Raw genomic sequence first — 15,365 nt, forward strand, 5'->3', positions numbered from 1 at the left:
CCATTCTCCTGCCTCAGCCTCCCGAGTAGCTGGGACTACAGGTGCCCGCCACCTCGCCCGGCTAGTTTTTTTATTTTTTAGTAGAGACGGGGTTTCACCGTGTTAGCCAGGATGGTCTCGATCTCCTGACCTCGTGATCTGCCCGTCTCGGCCTCCCAAAGTGCTGGGATTACAGGCTTGAGCCACCGCACCCGGCCTATTTTTATTTTTATTTTTCATTTTTTTGAGTCAAAGTTTTGCTCTTATTGCCCAGGCTGGAGTGCAGTGGTGCGATCTCGGCTCATTGCAACCTCTGCCTCCCAGGTTCAAGCAATTCTCCTGCCTCAGCCTCCCAAGTAGCTAGGACTACATGCACCCACCACCAAGCCCGGCTAATTTTTTGGATTTTTAGTAGAGATGGGGTTTCACCATGTTGGCCAGGCTGGTCTCGAACTCCTGACCTCAGGTGATCCGCCTGCCTCAGCCTCCCAAAATGCTGGGATTACAGGCATGAGCCACCGCACCCGGCCGTTAGTGTTAATTTTATGTGTGACTCTGGGAAGCCAAAAGATTGGACACCCCTGCAGAGCTAGCCAAGGATTTTTAGTTTCCATCCTTACTCAGAGGAGGGCATATATGTCGTCAAGTCCTTAGTCTTTTGATCTCTTGATTTCCCATCACTAATCCAGAAACTTCTAGAACAGTAGAACAAATAAAATCTGAGCTACATTTGTAATTTAAATTTTTCTAGTAGCTACATTGAAAAAACTACACAGAAATGGGTGAAAATAATAGTATATTTTATTTGGCCAGGCATGGTGGCTCACGCCTGTAATCCCAGCACTTTGAGAGGCCAAGGTGGGTGGATCACGAGGTCAGGAGATCGAGACCATCCTGGCCAACATGGTGAAACCCCGTCTCTACTAAAAATACAAAAATTAGCTGGGTGTGGTGGTGTGCGTCTGTAATCCCAGCTACCCGGGAAGCTGAGGCAGGAGAATCTCTTGAACCTGGGAGGCAGAAATCGCACTGAGCCAAGATCGCGCCATTGCACTCCAGGCTGACGACAGAGCGAGACTCCGTCTCGAATAATAATAATAGTATATTTTATTTAACCCAGTATATCTAAAATATTATATATATAATCAATATAAAAAATTATGAATAAAGTATTTCATATTCTTAAATCTGGTTATATTTTATACCTGCAATATATTTTTAGTTAAGATTAGGCTTATTTCAAGTGCTCAGTAGCCACATTGGAGTGTCAAAACCTGAGTGTGGCTTATAGGATAGCCACATGGGGTGGGGACTATCCATCACAGAACACTGGGACCTGAGCCAGTTAAAGAGGGTGTCAACATAGGGGGATAGTCCAGTGTAGGGTGCCTAATTAGGAGTGAAGAGGGTATTTGCCCATCAAGGCAGCCCAGGGACAGGGTATTAGAGACCAGGGTTGAAGAAGTATCCATGCAAAGGGGACAGCTCAGTGCAGAATAAGGAGGGTGTCCTCACACACTGGGGAGGTCATTTGACATGTGGTTGGAATCTGAGTGGGATGGGGAGAGTGCCACATAGTGGGGACAGCTTTGTGCCATGTTTTGGTACCCTGGGAAGGTGAGGGTGACTTCTACATGGCAGAGTGGCCCACTGCAGGATCTGAGAGCATAAGCAGAGTCGAGAGGCCTTCTAAGTGGAGGTGCAGCAGCAGCCCAGCACCGAGTGTTGGAGCCTGAATTGAGTGAGAAGGGCATTGCTTGGGAAAAGGAGACGTAGCAATGGAAGCCATGTTGCATACAGGGTAATTAATCAAATAAATAAATATACTAAGGAGAATGGGAGCCAGGTTTCTTACTGTTAGAGAACAAAGTCGCAAACATGGAAAAGATGAAAACTAGAATGAACTCTGTGGTGACAAATTGAAATTGGAGTTAACAGTGCAAACTCATATGTTCAATACACACATATGTAATAGACATATAGATATGAAAATATGTGATATGCATATGTAATTTGTATATATGTATACATACTTAAATATTTTAATACACACATATGTACATACATTCTCAAGCTCTGTCCATGAGAGGATCTGGGAATGGAGAACTTCAAAGCCAAAGAATATATCTAGCATCCAGATCTTGTTTTCTAAAAATCATTCTTTAAAAGGAACCAGGGCTGATTCCAAGGGCTGGGGCAGAAAAAAAAAAAAAAAGGACAATATCAGCCTAGATCATCTTTTTATGCCAGAAAAAATGGAAAGGCTTAAAAAATTATGGGAATATGTCAAAAGGACACTGAAGCCAACTTGAAGGGGTTCCTGCTGGCCAAATCTGGGACAATTTGAGCATCAAAATAAATGGTAACAGGTTATAATAGTTATAACCCAATGAGTAATATGGGAAATCTGAGTCCATTCTAAGATAATAAATGATGTATTAAATGAAATAATGCATGAGTATAAATAAATGAAGAAAAAGTTTGATGTTGAAGAGTATATTTATATAGTTTCAAAGTACCTTTCCACCAAGTACTTAAAAAGAGGAGAAAGAATACCTTTACAGTGGAGAAGCCTAGTGGGAAACACCTTAATCAAGCAACCTAATCATCACTAATGGGACAAATCAAAATTATATGTGTTAATGGAAAAACTAAACCTTGTCAAATATTTTTATTTTATATTATTATTTTTAATTTTTATTATTATTATTTTTTGAGATGGAGTTTCGCCTTTGTCTCTTAGGCTGGCATGCAGTGGTGCGATCTTGGCTTATGGTAACCTCTGCCTCCCAGGTTCAAGTGATTCTTCTGCCTCAGCCTCCCGAGTAGCTGGGGTTACAGGCGTGCACCACCATGCCGGGCTTTTTTTTTTTTTTTTTTTTTTGAGATGGAGTCTCACTCTGTTGCCCAGAGCGACACTGGAGTGCAGTGGCGTGATCTCGGCTCACTGCAACCTCTGCCTCCCAGGTTCAAGCCATTCTCTTGCCTGAGCCTCCTGAGTAGCTGGGGTTATAGGCACCCGCCACCACACCTCGCTAATTTTTGTATTTTTAGTAGAGACGGGGTTTCACCACATTGGCCAAGCTGGTCTTGAACTCCTGACCTAAGGTGATCCACCCACCTGGCCTCCCAAAGAGCTGGGATTACAGGCGTGAGCCACTGCGCCCGGCCTGTCAAATATTTTTTAAAGGCTTATTCTGAGCCAGTATTAGTGACCATGGCATGGTGTGATACTGGTGGACTGGGGGAAGTCCCCAAACACCAGTGGACCTCTATCCTAGCCAATGTCTAGGCTCTTGATACCATCACAAGAATGAATTCAAGGACAAGTCGAAAAATAATAAAAGTAAAGAAATTTATTGCAAAGAAAAAGGAGTGCAGATGTACTTGAGAGAATGTCATGCAGTGGGGTTTGGGGCTGCTACCTTTATGTGTTTCTCTAACCAAGGAATGGAATATTCATGAAAATTCCTGGAAAAAGGTAGAGATTCATCAGAACTGTGGTGCCACCCATTTTTATATCAAATATAGGTATTCCTGGAACTGTCATAGTGAGGGAGAAGAAAAGGAAAAATTAGTTAGGTAAACAGTTAAGGCTGGTCCTCAGAAAAAGCTGCCTGCTGGAAAAATCAACAGCTACAGGCAAGATAGTGCAGCTTGGAGAAAAACTCAGACTGTATAAGGTGCCTGCCTGAAAAAATCGCAGCTACAGTGCACCTGCACAGATAAGCCACAGATAAGCAGGCAAGGCAGGAAAAGTCCAGCATAGAAGCCCTTTGTTCTTTGTATGATTAGCGAGCGCCCAGGAAGTGTCCTCCCCCTTTCAGACATGTACACAGTGGGCTCCATGGAAACTTGCACAGGGAGGAGGGGGGCTTACTTTAAACAAACCCACAATTATACAAACAAAAAAAATTCATTTAATGCTTATCTAGAGACATACCCATAACTACATAGATAAAGGGGAGTTATGCACACAGTTTTATAGATAAATGCCTCAAACACAGACATGAGAGCAGTTTCTTATGAAAGCTTTTGAATTCAGCTTTTCTTCTTTTGCTTATTAAACTTTTGCTCCAACCTGATTCTTTGTGTCCATACTCCTTAATTTTCTTGATTGTGAGACTACGAGCTCGGACAACACATTAGACAACGAGACCAGTGACCCTGACCTGTTTCAGCATGCTGCTGGGTTTGTGATTTAGTATGTTAATGAGCACATAATGAGGTCCTAGGTGAAACCTAGGTCAAATCCAGTGACATGTTGGATCCAATCGGTCTTAGCCAGCTTGGTTCACACCCTGTTTTTCAGGATCTTACCAGCCCAAAGACTCTAAGTCATATGAAATTGCTGCCTGGAATTTCTTCTCCACCCTATATTATTCCTATCTCAGGACAATACAGTCTCAGGAGTTCCTTTGATTTCCTTGTCATATGATGCTCTACTAAAGTCAGGTTGAAAAGTAAGCCACATTATAGCGGGTTAAGGAAAGAAACCTGTTTAATAAGATCTTATGGTTTGCAGGGTGTAACTTAACTCTTAGCTTGCATGGCTACCTTGCACCTCTTACCATGATTATAATTTGGTAATGACTGTTTATTGCCAAAATCTGTTTTGTCAGTCTTATGATCTCTGTTTTAACCTTAATCCTGGGCAGTTATGCCTAAACTCCAAAAGGGTGAGGATTGTAACAAGGCATGTTGGACCTCCTTTCATCATGGCTAAAAATTCAGTTTTCATGTTTCTCTGGGGTCCCCTTGGCCAAGAGCTGTCCATCTAGTCAGTTGGAGGGCTTAGAACTTTATTTTTGGTTTACATATGCCACCTAGTAGGATGCAGTAACAAGAAAAATATCATCACTTCTCTGATACTCTTGCCAAAGATGTGTAATCTAAATTTAATATTATGAAAACATCAGACAAAACCAAATTGAAGGACATTATATAAAACATCTGGCCTATCATCTTCAAAAGTATGATAGTCATAAAATTCAAAGACTGATGAAGTGTTCTAGATAAAAGGAGATAAAAAGACCTGACAACTAAATACAGTGTACGTGTGTGTGTGTGTTCATATTTGTATTTATGATATTGAGGCACTTAAACTTGAATGAGGTCTGCAGATTACGTGTAGTAATAAATAAATGTTAATTATTGATTTTGTTGGTAGTATTGTAGATATGTAGGTGAGTTTTTTTTTTTTTAAGGTATAACTTATATACCATAAAGTTCACCCTTTTTTTTCACCCCATCATACAACAGTAAAAATTCACCCTTTTGAAGTGTACAAGTCAGTAGTTTTATGTATGTTCACAGATTGTGGAGCCATTGCCACTATCTAATCCCACAACATTTCATCATCCCAAAGAGAAAACCATGCCCGTTAGCAGCCATTCTCCCTCCAACGACCCCTGACAATCACTGTCTTCCTGTATAGATTTGCCCATTCTGGACATTTCATATCAATGGAATCATATAATGTGTGGCCTTTTATGTCTGGTTTCTTTAACTTAGCATGTTTTCACACAGTTCATCCATGCTGTAGCAAGAAGTACTTAATTTTTTTACCTAAATAATATTACATTGTATGGATATACCACATTCATTTATCCACTTATCAATTAATGGAAATTTAGGTTGTTCCCATGTTTTAAGTATTATGAATAATGTTGCTGTGAACTTTTGTGTACAAGTTGTGTTATAGGAAAGTTTACGTTTTTCCCCAAAGGCTCAATGATTTGAGTCTATAAAACAAACTGATAGGCCGAGCACGATGGCTCATGCCTGTAATCCCAGCACTTTGGGAGGCCGAGGTGGGTAGACCATGAGGTCAAGAGATCAAGACCATCCTGGCCAACATGGTGGAACCCTGTCCCTACTAAAAATATAAACATTAGCTGGGTGTGGTGGCATGCGCCCGCAGTCCCAGCTACTGGGGAGGCTGAGGCAGGAGAATCACTTGAACCCAAGAGGCAGAGATTGCAGTGAGCCAAGATTGCACCACTGCACTCCTCCTGGTGATAGAGCAAGACTCCATCTAAAAAAAAAAAAAAAAAAAAACCGATGATAGATTGATTAACAAGAAAAAGGGCATACAGGTCTTATTAACATGTGTATGGGCATGGCATACAAAATACGAAAAACTCAAATGGTCAGAAGATTGATACTTTTATACCATCTTGAGGTCACACAAAGAATAGGGGCTTGGAGCTTGGCAAAACAGGTTATGGTAGCAAGACAGGTTATAAGAGGGAGAGAAGAGGAAAGGCCTGGCTAGCAAAGGCAGCCTTGTTACATGGATGAAACTTCATGGGTAGCAGCTCTCAGAAAGAACAGATGGTAGCCTTTGGTAAATATTTCTGTCAGACCTTTAAAGGTGTCAGATTCTCAGTTAATCTTTCCTAGATCCAGATGAAGGGGTGAAGGGTGGTTCAAAGAAAGCCTGTTTGCATCTGTTATTTACTTGACTTTATTTCCTCTACAGATGCACATCTCCTCTAGAAAAGACAGCTTTTTAGCTGTTCTTTGGTTTCTAGTCCCTCTGAATCGCTGTCCCAAAATATATGAAAGAAATATATTTGGGGGTGAAATATTTTTAGTTTCCCTCATTGTGGATGTATGTTTTCAGTTTTCTTAGACCAATACTTAGGAGTGGAATTGCTGGGTCATTTAACCTTTTGAGGAGCTGCCAGGCTGTTTTTCAAAGTGGCTGCACCATTTACATCCCCACCAGCGACTTCTCCATATCATTGCCAATACTTGTTACTGTTTATCTTTTTAGTATAGCCATCTTGTGGGTATGAAGTAGTTTCTCCCATTGTGACTTTGATTTGCATTTCCTTAATGACTAATGTTAAACATCTTTTCATGTGCTTATTGACACCATTTGTATATCTTCATAGTAGAAATGTCTATTGATATCCTTTACCTATTTTTAAAATAGCTGTAGTTGTATTTTTCTTATTGAGTTGTAAGACTTCTTTCTGTATTCTATATTCTAGATACTAGCCTCTGGATACAGATATGATTTGCAAATATTTTCTTCTGTGACTTTTCTTTTCACTTTCTTTTTTTTTTTAACATCAATTAAATTACACTTATTTAAATATCCTCATCAAAACACATCTTATGAAGCATCTTTTCTGTGATACCCTGATCTGTTCCAGATCCGCTCTGTGCTGCTGTTTTCTGACACCAGTTTCTGCCAGTGCCCTCCAGTGAGGAGCCCCCAACTGGGAATTCTGAGGGTGCGTGTGTCTCCCTCGAGGCTTCCTGAAGCAGGGGCACGACACCTCCTCCATGTGCCAGGGGGTGAAGGTCTGAACAGTGTCAGGGGTTGGGGGGGAACCCTTGTGTCATTGCTGCTCCCTACTGCTGTCCAGAGTCCTTTGCAAACTGCTGACCCCTTCCCAAAGTGGCAACAATCTGAGGGTCTGACACCCACAGTGGTGTGTGTGGGACCCCCAAGGTGCCCCATAGTAACTGATGGTTCCTATCCCCATCTCTGGACTTCTGGGCTTCCAGTGCATCCCAAATGTTCCTTTGTCATGACAGTGATGCCACAGGCTCTGAGACGATCTAGGCACTGTTCTTGAAGCCCCATAAGTAAGGCCAGGCCTGTGGAGCAGAGCAGCTGCCCAGGTGACAGCCATGATGGGGCCTCTCAAACCAGGAAAGGCAGGAAACAGATTCCCCTGAAGTTGGCCCCTTGATTTCAGCCTGGTGAGAGCCATTCTGGACTTCTGACCTCCACAACTGTCATCAGCTTGTGCCATTTTGCATCACTGCATTTATGGTGACTTGTTACAGCAGCCTTGAGATACCCCCTATGCCCGAAGTCTGTGGTGTCACTGCTTCAGCCTGGCCCTGCTTCTGCTGGGACTGCTGCAGTAGCCTGGTGAGCCTCGGTGGCTGTCAGACTTTTTATCTGAGAATGCCGGGGGTGCTCGCTCTGTGGTGGTCATGATCTTGGTCCTCAAAGGGACGGACATGTCCATACCTCATGCCTGTCCACACCCTCAGCTCCTCCACCCAGCTCCAGGGAAGCATGAGCACCCAGCTCAGGGTTGGGTGCTACTCCCTTCCTGCCCCTAGCAGGCCCCCTACTGATGCCGAGTTCTACCATGTGGGACACAGGCAAGCAGACCCTTGCCAGGCTTAGAGCATGGATGGCCTGTCGCATCTTTTCACTTTCTTAGTAGTGTCCTTTGATGCAAAAAAAAAGTTTTCAGTTCTACCGAAGTGCATTTTATCTGTGTGTGTGTGTGTTTTTTTTCCTTTTGTTGCTTATGTTTTTGGTATCATAGCTAAAAAACTATTGCCTAATCCAAGGTCATGAAGATTTCTATCTGTGTTTTTGTCTAAGAGTATAGGTCTTACATTTAGGTCTTGGTCAATTTTGAGTTAATTATTTATGTGGTGTGAGGTAGGGGTCTGGCTTCATTCTTTAGTACTTGGATATCTAATTGTCCCAAAACCATTTGTTGAAAAGACTGTTCTTTCCTTATTAAGTTGTCTTAACACTCTGACTGAAAATCAACTGGTCATAAATGTGTGAGTTTATCAGCTCTCAATTCTATTCTATTGACTTATATATCTATTCTTATGCTATTACCACATAGCCTTGATTACTGCAGATTTGTAGTAAGTTTTGAAATTGGAGAGTGTGAGTATTCCAAGTTTGTTGTTCTTTATTGAGATTGTTTTAGCTACTCTGGGTCCCTTGCATTTTCATATGAATTTTAGGATCAGCTTGTCAATTTCTGCAAAAAGGTAGATGGAACAGGTTTTCACCATGTTGGCCAGGCTGCTGTTCTACATCTTCTTCCTTAACTTTGAAATAGGGCTTGACACCATATGGGTCATAGCAGCTAGGTGGCATTCTTACTTTTATTGTTTCTGGATAAAGATCAGTCTTAGTAAAAGTAAGAGCTATCAGTGATATAGTTGGTTATAGCTTACTAAAAAGAAAAAAACCTTTCAATTACTCTTTAGTGTGTACCATTAACTTTGAGAGAGGTATCAGGAAGTAGAAGTCAGATATGAACTGCTTTAAATTGTGGCTCCACCACTTAAAAGTATCTCAGGATCCTTAGGGTGAAGGAGTGGCACATACAATGAAACCTGAAAAATATCCAGAAGTGATTAAGGTAAAGGGGGACTGGGGGAAGAGGAGAAGCTTAAGTAGAAGAAACAGCATATGCAAAGGTCTTGTGGTAGGAAAGAAATGTGAAGAACTGAAAGCCGAACATTGTTGAAACTTAGTGAAGGAGAGAAGGGATATAAATTTTTACTGTTGTATGAAGGGGTGAAAAAAAAAGGGGTGATTTTATGGTATGTAAGTTATATCTTAAAAAAAAAAACTCACCTACATAACCACAATACTACCAACAAAATCAATAATTAACATTGATTTATTACTACATGTAATCCACAGACCTCATTCAAGCTGAGATCATGCCATTGCACTCCAGCCTGGGTGACGGAGCAAGACTCTGTCTCAAAAATAAATAAATAAAAAATTAATGACTAAAAATAGTTAACTTGCACAAATGCTATTATTTTCATAATTCTGATAATTTACCAGAATACATCATTCACTTTACATAAGCTCTTTTCCTACTTCCTAGAATGCCTTTCTTCACCACCCCATTTCATTTCATTCCTGCCATCACTTTCTTTGGCTTTTGTGTGCTCCTTTTGTTGGAATCCTTACTCTATGCTTTCATTCCCTTAACCTCTAATTAGAATGTGAACTCCTTGAAGGCAGTAACTGTGTCTTATAATTGTATCCTCAGCTCTTAACACATTACTTGGCACATAGTGGACATTTTATTAATTAAAGAATTAATTAAATGTATATCTAGTGATAAATAAACTCTGTAAGATTGGTATCTACAACACCTAGCTTAGTGTCTAGTTTGCAGTTTAACACATAATGGCTGTAATTATTATTACTACTATTATTATCACTGCTAATAATAATAGTAAATGTTATTTCTCAAAGATATACTTTACTTGGATTAATAAAATTATTTCCCTGGCCATTAATACCTCTTCTTATGTATGTTAGTAGTCACTTTATCCATTTAAAGTGATATAGGAAGGATGGAAATGCAAAAGAATACTGATAGGACCTATGGACCTACAGATGATGGACATCATTTTTTTCTGGAGGTGCAATATCATAGTTTGTAATACCAGATGATATGAGCAGCGCAATGACAAGTCTGCCCTCCAGGAATAGTGAGTCAGGTACCCTGCTTAGGTATGTACATTAGGACACTTGGATAATAACCTTGTTTGTTCAAAAACAGTAAACTACACAGACATACTCAGAGTAAATTTGATGATAAATACATAAAAAGAATTAGTAAAAGAAATGAAATAAGAGCTGAAACCTTTTTTTTTTTTTTTGAGACAGGATCTTGCTGTGTTGCCCGGCTGGAGTGCAGTGGTGCAATCATGGCTCACTGCAGCCTCGACCTCTCAGGCTCAAGCGATCTTTCGCCTCAGCCTCCCAAGTAGCTGGGACTACAGGCACATGCCACTACCATGCCCTGCTGATTTTTTTTTTTTAAGTTTTTGTAGAGACAGGGTATTACTGTGTTACTCTGGCTGATCTCAAACTCCCAAGTTCAAGCGATCTTCCAACCTTGGCCTCCCAGAGTGCTGGGATTACAGGTGTGAGCCTCTGTACCTAATCTAAGAGCTGAAAATCTTAATCATTTTGATATCTTATTTTGATTTGCATAATAATTGCTGCTCCATGATATTCAAGCCTGTTATCTTTCTTTGTTTCTTACAGCTACTGGATGAACTCCCAATGATATACAGCTGTTGCATATTTGTGTACTGCATGTAAGTACTTTTAAAATTTCATTGTTTGATATATTTAAAAATTTATATTTACCTCATAGTGAATTAATATAACTGATACATTTATGTTACTAGAATATTATAATAGTGTAGAAGATTATAAATTTTAAATAGAGTATAATTTCTGGGAAGTTATAATAATGTTGTTTATTAACTTTTGTGATCTCAAAACCCTGTAGCCAATTTAGATAGAATCTAAATAGCTTAAATTGCATAATTTGCCTTTCCCAAGTGAATAATGTATACAAATTTAGATAAAGATTTTCATATTATGCCATAAAAGTTTTCAGATAAAGTTTCTGTATTCTACAATATAGTTTAACAAGAAGCTTACCAGAAAAGTGAGGTACACTTCTAGTTGTATAGTGATCGTGTCAACTTAGTCTCCTTTTTGTTTGAAGTTATCTTTTAAATAGACACTTGTTTTCTTATTCTAAGGTAGACTAAATGCTCTCAAGAATATACTTATTTTGATTGATTATTTACAAATATGGAAACAGTTTACAGGCCATTCCCAATCCAAAGTTCTCTTACTGTATTATATTCTGTTTACTTTATTATCAAGTTAATTTGCATTTTCTGAATGTCAGGGAAAAAATCAATCTTGTAAGATAAAAATGATTATGATAGTAACATTAATAAATGCCAATATTTATCTACTTTGTACTGTGCTAGGCACTGTATAATGCCATCTCTAATTCTCAACAACTATGCAAGATAAATGGGTATTGTCCCCATTTTATAGACAAGGAAGTAAAGCAGAGAGAAATGTAGTAACTTGTCTATGGACAAAAACAGAGCTTGATTTAAAAGCATACCAGCTAGGCCACTGTCCAGGTAAACAGTCTCTAAGGAACACTGAAATATCCCTGGAAATATATCATGATGGAGAAAATTACAATGATCATAATTCCTCTCAAGGAGAGGTTGGGAGAACACTTTGATAGGCTGCCTGGGTATGTGGAAGAAGTGTGGAAGTGGGACCCTTCCTGTACTGCATGATCAAATAATGTGCCTTCTAAGGAGGGTGGGTGAGGTTAGCTATAGGTCTTCTATTTGAGTAAGTTAGGGTATGCAGGTTTGGGCTCTAGCTAAGTCACTGGGAACATGAGAGGAAAGCCGCCTTCACCCATTATCCTGCAGCATCAGCCTTCTTTAAACGTTGGACAAGTATGTTAAGAATATGTGTTTGGAGGGGGAAAAAATTACTAGCTTATGTAGGGACCCACATGCCTGAGTCAGGCCCTAGTAACAAGGCTTTTGAGGGCAGCAGCAGCCCAGTTAGAGCAGCCACTGCAAAGATGCTGGCTGCAGCAGGGGAGGCAGAGCTGGCGGGGGCAGGAAACAGGTGGGAACCCCGTCCCCTACTGAGTCGGTGGAGCAGGAGCCCCACACTCCTGGGCACAGCTGCAGCTGCCCAGCCACAGCTCTGGACCTGGGCATCCCTGTGCTCTTGGAGTTCCAGGAAGCCCCTTGCCCCTGCAGGCTTGAAAGTGCCTGCTCCCACTGCCTGGCCTCTCTCCGCTCCCAGCACCCACTCCAGGACAGAGCAAAGCTGTGACCGAGGCCAGGTGCTATCGTAACCTGGCAAGGTGTGCATGTGCTTGGGATGGTGCTGACATGCCAGCCCCCTGCCACCTCAGCCCCCTCTGGACTTTGGGCACCAACAGGCATTGGAGGGAGGCCGAGGTGGGGAACGAGGGCAGCTTGGCATGGGCCTGCAGGCACCCCTCTGCAAGAACAGCCTGGGCAATTGGGCCATACATTGATGGCGGCAGGAGGCAGACAGGCTCCTGGGCAGCAAGGGGCAGTCCCCAGTGAAGCTATGCCTTCAAGCCGGAGACGGCCTGAAGCCTGGAGGCCAGGCTGTCAGTTACAGGTGGAGTCTGTGGCCCACAGTGATAACTTATAGTGCTTTTTCCAAGCCCTCCCATGGCCGTCTATGGATCAGTCAGAACTCACTTCCTCCCTTCTAAGCTCATAAAAACCCCAGACCCAGCCAGACTCACACAGATGACTGGAGAATCCACCTGTGGATAGGAGCTACCCACTCTGGGTCTCCTCTCCACTGAAAGCTGGACATTCGTTGGGATGACCTGCCTGCAGATAGGAGCTACCCACTTTGGGTCTCCCAAGAACTGTTCTGTCACTCAATAAAGCTCCTCTCCACCTTGCTTATCCTTCAGTTGTCCACATACCTCATTCTTCCTGGATGCAGGACAAGAACTTAGGACCTGCCAAATGGTGGACTGAAAGAGATGTAACACAAACAGGGCTGAAACATATCCCTCTCCCACACTTGCCACGTTGCAGGTGATGAGAAGGAGAGAAGAGCCATGGTGCTTCAGAGAGCCCAGACCTAGGGGCTCTGTGAGCCAGGGCTGTGACACCCTTTTTGGGGCTTGGTGGTTTCTGGCATCTCCAAGTTTCCAGGCACCAAGCATTCCCCTTGTCCAGATGTGGGTGCCCACAGTGGAAGATGCTTATGGTGTATCTGATCAAACCACAGGCTTACATGGAGACGGTGCCTTTGCTGGCTTCTGAAGCTGCCCACCCTGCTACAACAGCCAGTGTGCCTGGCTGTGCACAGTGATCAGACCCCAAGCTTGCCCATTCACACACCTCTCACTGCTCCATGCCTGGCTTCCCCTTAGCAGGCATGGGATCCAGGCTGTTAGCATGAGCCAAGTGCAGCCTGCCAGATCGAGTGGGCAGAATGAGCCCAGTGGGCCAGAACAAAACTCTGGCAAAGGTGCCACCAGCCACAGAGGTTTCCAGCTAGAAAAGCAACACCCTAAGGATCCTGAGACACTTTTAAGTGGTGGAGCCACAATTTAAAGCAGTTCATATCTGACTTCTACTTCCTGATACCTCTCTCAAAGTTAATGGTACATACTAAAGTAATTGAAAGGTTTTTTTTCTTTTATTTTTAGTTAGCTATAACCAACTATATCACTATTGGCTCTTACCTTTACTAAGACTGATCTTTATCCAGAAACAATAAAAGTAAGAATGCCCATCTAGCTGCTATGACCCATATGGCATCAAGCCCTATTTCGAAGTTAGGTACGAAGATATAGAACAGCAACCTGGCCAACATGGTGAAAACCTGTCTCTAGTAAAAATACAAAAAATTAACCAGGTGTGGTGATGTGTGTCTGTAGTCCCAGCTACTTGAGAGGCTGAGGTGGGAGAATCGCTTGAACCCAGGAGGTAGAGGCTGCAGTGAGCTGAGATGGCACCACTACACTCTAGCTTGGGTGACAGAGTGAGACCCTGTCCCCCCATAAAAAAAAGATGTAGAACGGGGATCAGAAAACTTTTTCTGTAAAGGGCCAGATGGTAAATATTTTAGGCTTTGTGGGACAGGAGTCTCTGTTGCAGCTCTTCAACTCTGCTGCTGTAGCTTGGAAGCTGCCACATATAATATGTAAATAAATGAATATGACTCATTTGTTCCAGTAAAATTTTATTTTAAAAAACAGGTTTAGCTGGGCACAGTGCTCACACATGTAATCTCAACACTTTTGGAGGCCAAGGTGGGAGGATCGCTTGAGCCCAGGAGTTCAAGATAAGCCTAGGCAACATAGGGAGACCTCGTCTCTACAAAAATTAAAAAATTAGCCAGGCATGGTAGTGTATGCCTATAATCCCAGCTACTTGGGAGGCTGAGGTGGGAGAATCATGTGGGCCCAGGAGGTTGAGGCTGCAGTGAACCATGATTGTGCCACTGCACTTCAGCCTGGGTAACAGAGGGAGACCCTGTCTCAAGAAAAACAAAAAACAATACCAAACTAACAAAAAAACAGGCTCAGGCCAAGAGATTGGCCTTGATCCATAGTTTATCACCTTGTTCTAAAAAAATAAGGTAAACTCCTTTAATAACATATTTTTAAAACTATTCTGATGTTTATATACCTTTAGGAGAAGATATTCTTGAGCTAGCAATTATGACTATATTGAATCAGATAACCATCATATAATGGGTACAAGGAACTCTTAAGTATTAGTGCTAGGAGCCGGGCACAGTTGCTCACATCTGTAATAACAGCACTTTGGAAGGCCAACGCAGGAGTATTGCTTGAGCCCAGGAGTTCAAGACCAGCCTGGGCAGTATAGTGAGACCCTGTCACTACAAAAAAATTAAACAATTAGCTCACATGATGGTGCACACCTGTGGTCCCAGCTACAAAGGAGGCTAAGGCAGGAGGATTGCCTGAGCCCCAGGAGGTTGAGGTTGCAATGAGCTATGATTGTGCCACCACTGCACTCTAGTCTAGGGGATAGAGCAAGACCCTGTCTCAAAAAAAAAAAAAAAAAAAAAGGAAGGAAGGAAGGAAAGAAAGAAAGAAGGAAAGAAAGAAAAAACAGTTTTAATGCTAGGGAACAGCAGACATTACTTAGAAGATAAGGATACTGATACTGTAGTTCAATTTTCAGCTCTGATATTTAGTAACTGAATGAGCTTAAGTCACTTAATCTTTGTTCCTTCATTTGTAAAAGTGGAG

At 41.9% G+C, this 15,365-nt stretch overlaps 1 protein-coding gene across 3 annotated transcripts in view; it reads left to right on the top strand.

Annotated features, from left to right (window-relative positions):
- The window catches only part of ACER3 (alkaline ceramidase 3), a 169,260-nt gene that overhangs the window by 101,997 nt on the left and 51,898 nt on the right, over positions 1-15,365 (top strand). For 2 of the 3 annotated variants that reach the window (XM_050759014.1, XM_050759015.1), the window contains one exon: positions 10,787-10,839. In XM_050759014.1, coding sequence (XP_050614971.1) covers positions 10,787-10,839 — 53 coding nt within the window. Of the gene's footprint in view, positions 1-10,423; positions 10,663-10,786; positions 10,840-15,365 lie in introns of those variants that run through there. The other variant, XM_050759016.1, reaches the window with a different exon arrangement.

The sequence above is a fragment of the Macaca thibetana genome, chromosome 14, assembly GCF_024542745.1.
Source record: "Macaca thibetana thibetana isolate TM-01 chromosome 14, ASM2454274v1, whole genome shotgun sequence".
In the NCBI taxonomy this organism is placed as follows: Eukaryota; Metazoa; Chordata; class Mammalia; order Primates; family Cercopithecidae; genus Macaca; species Macaca thibetana.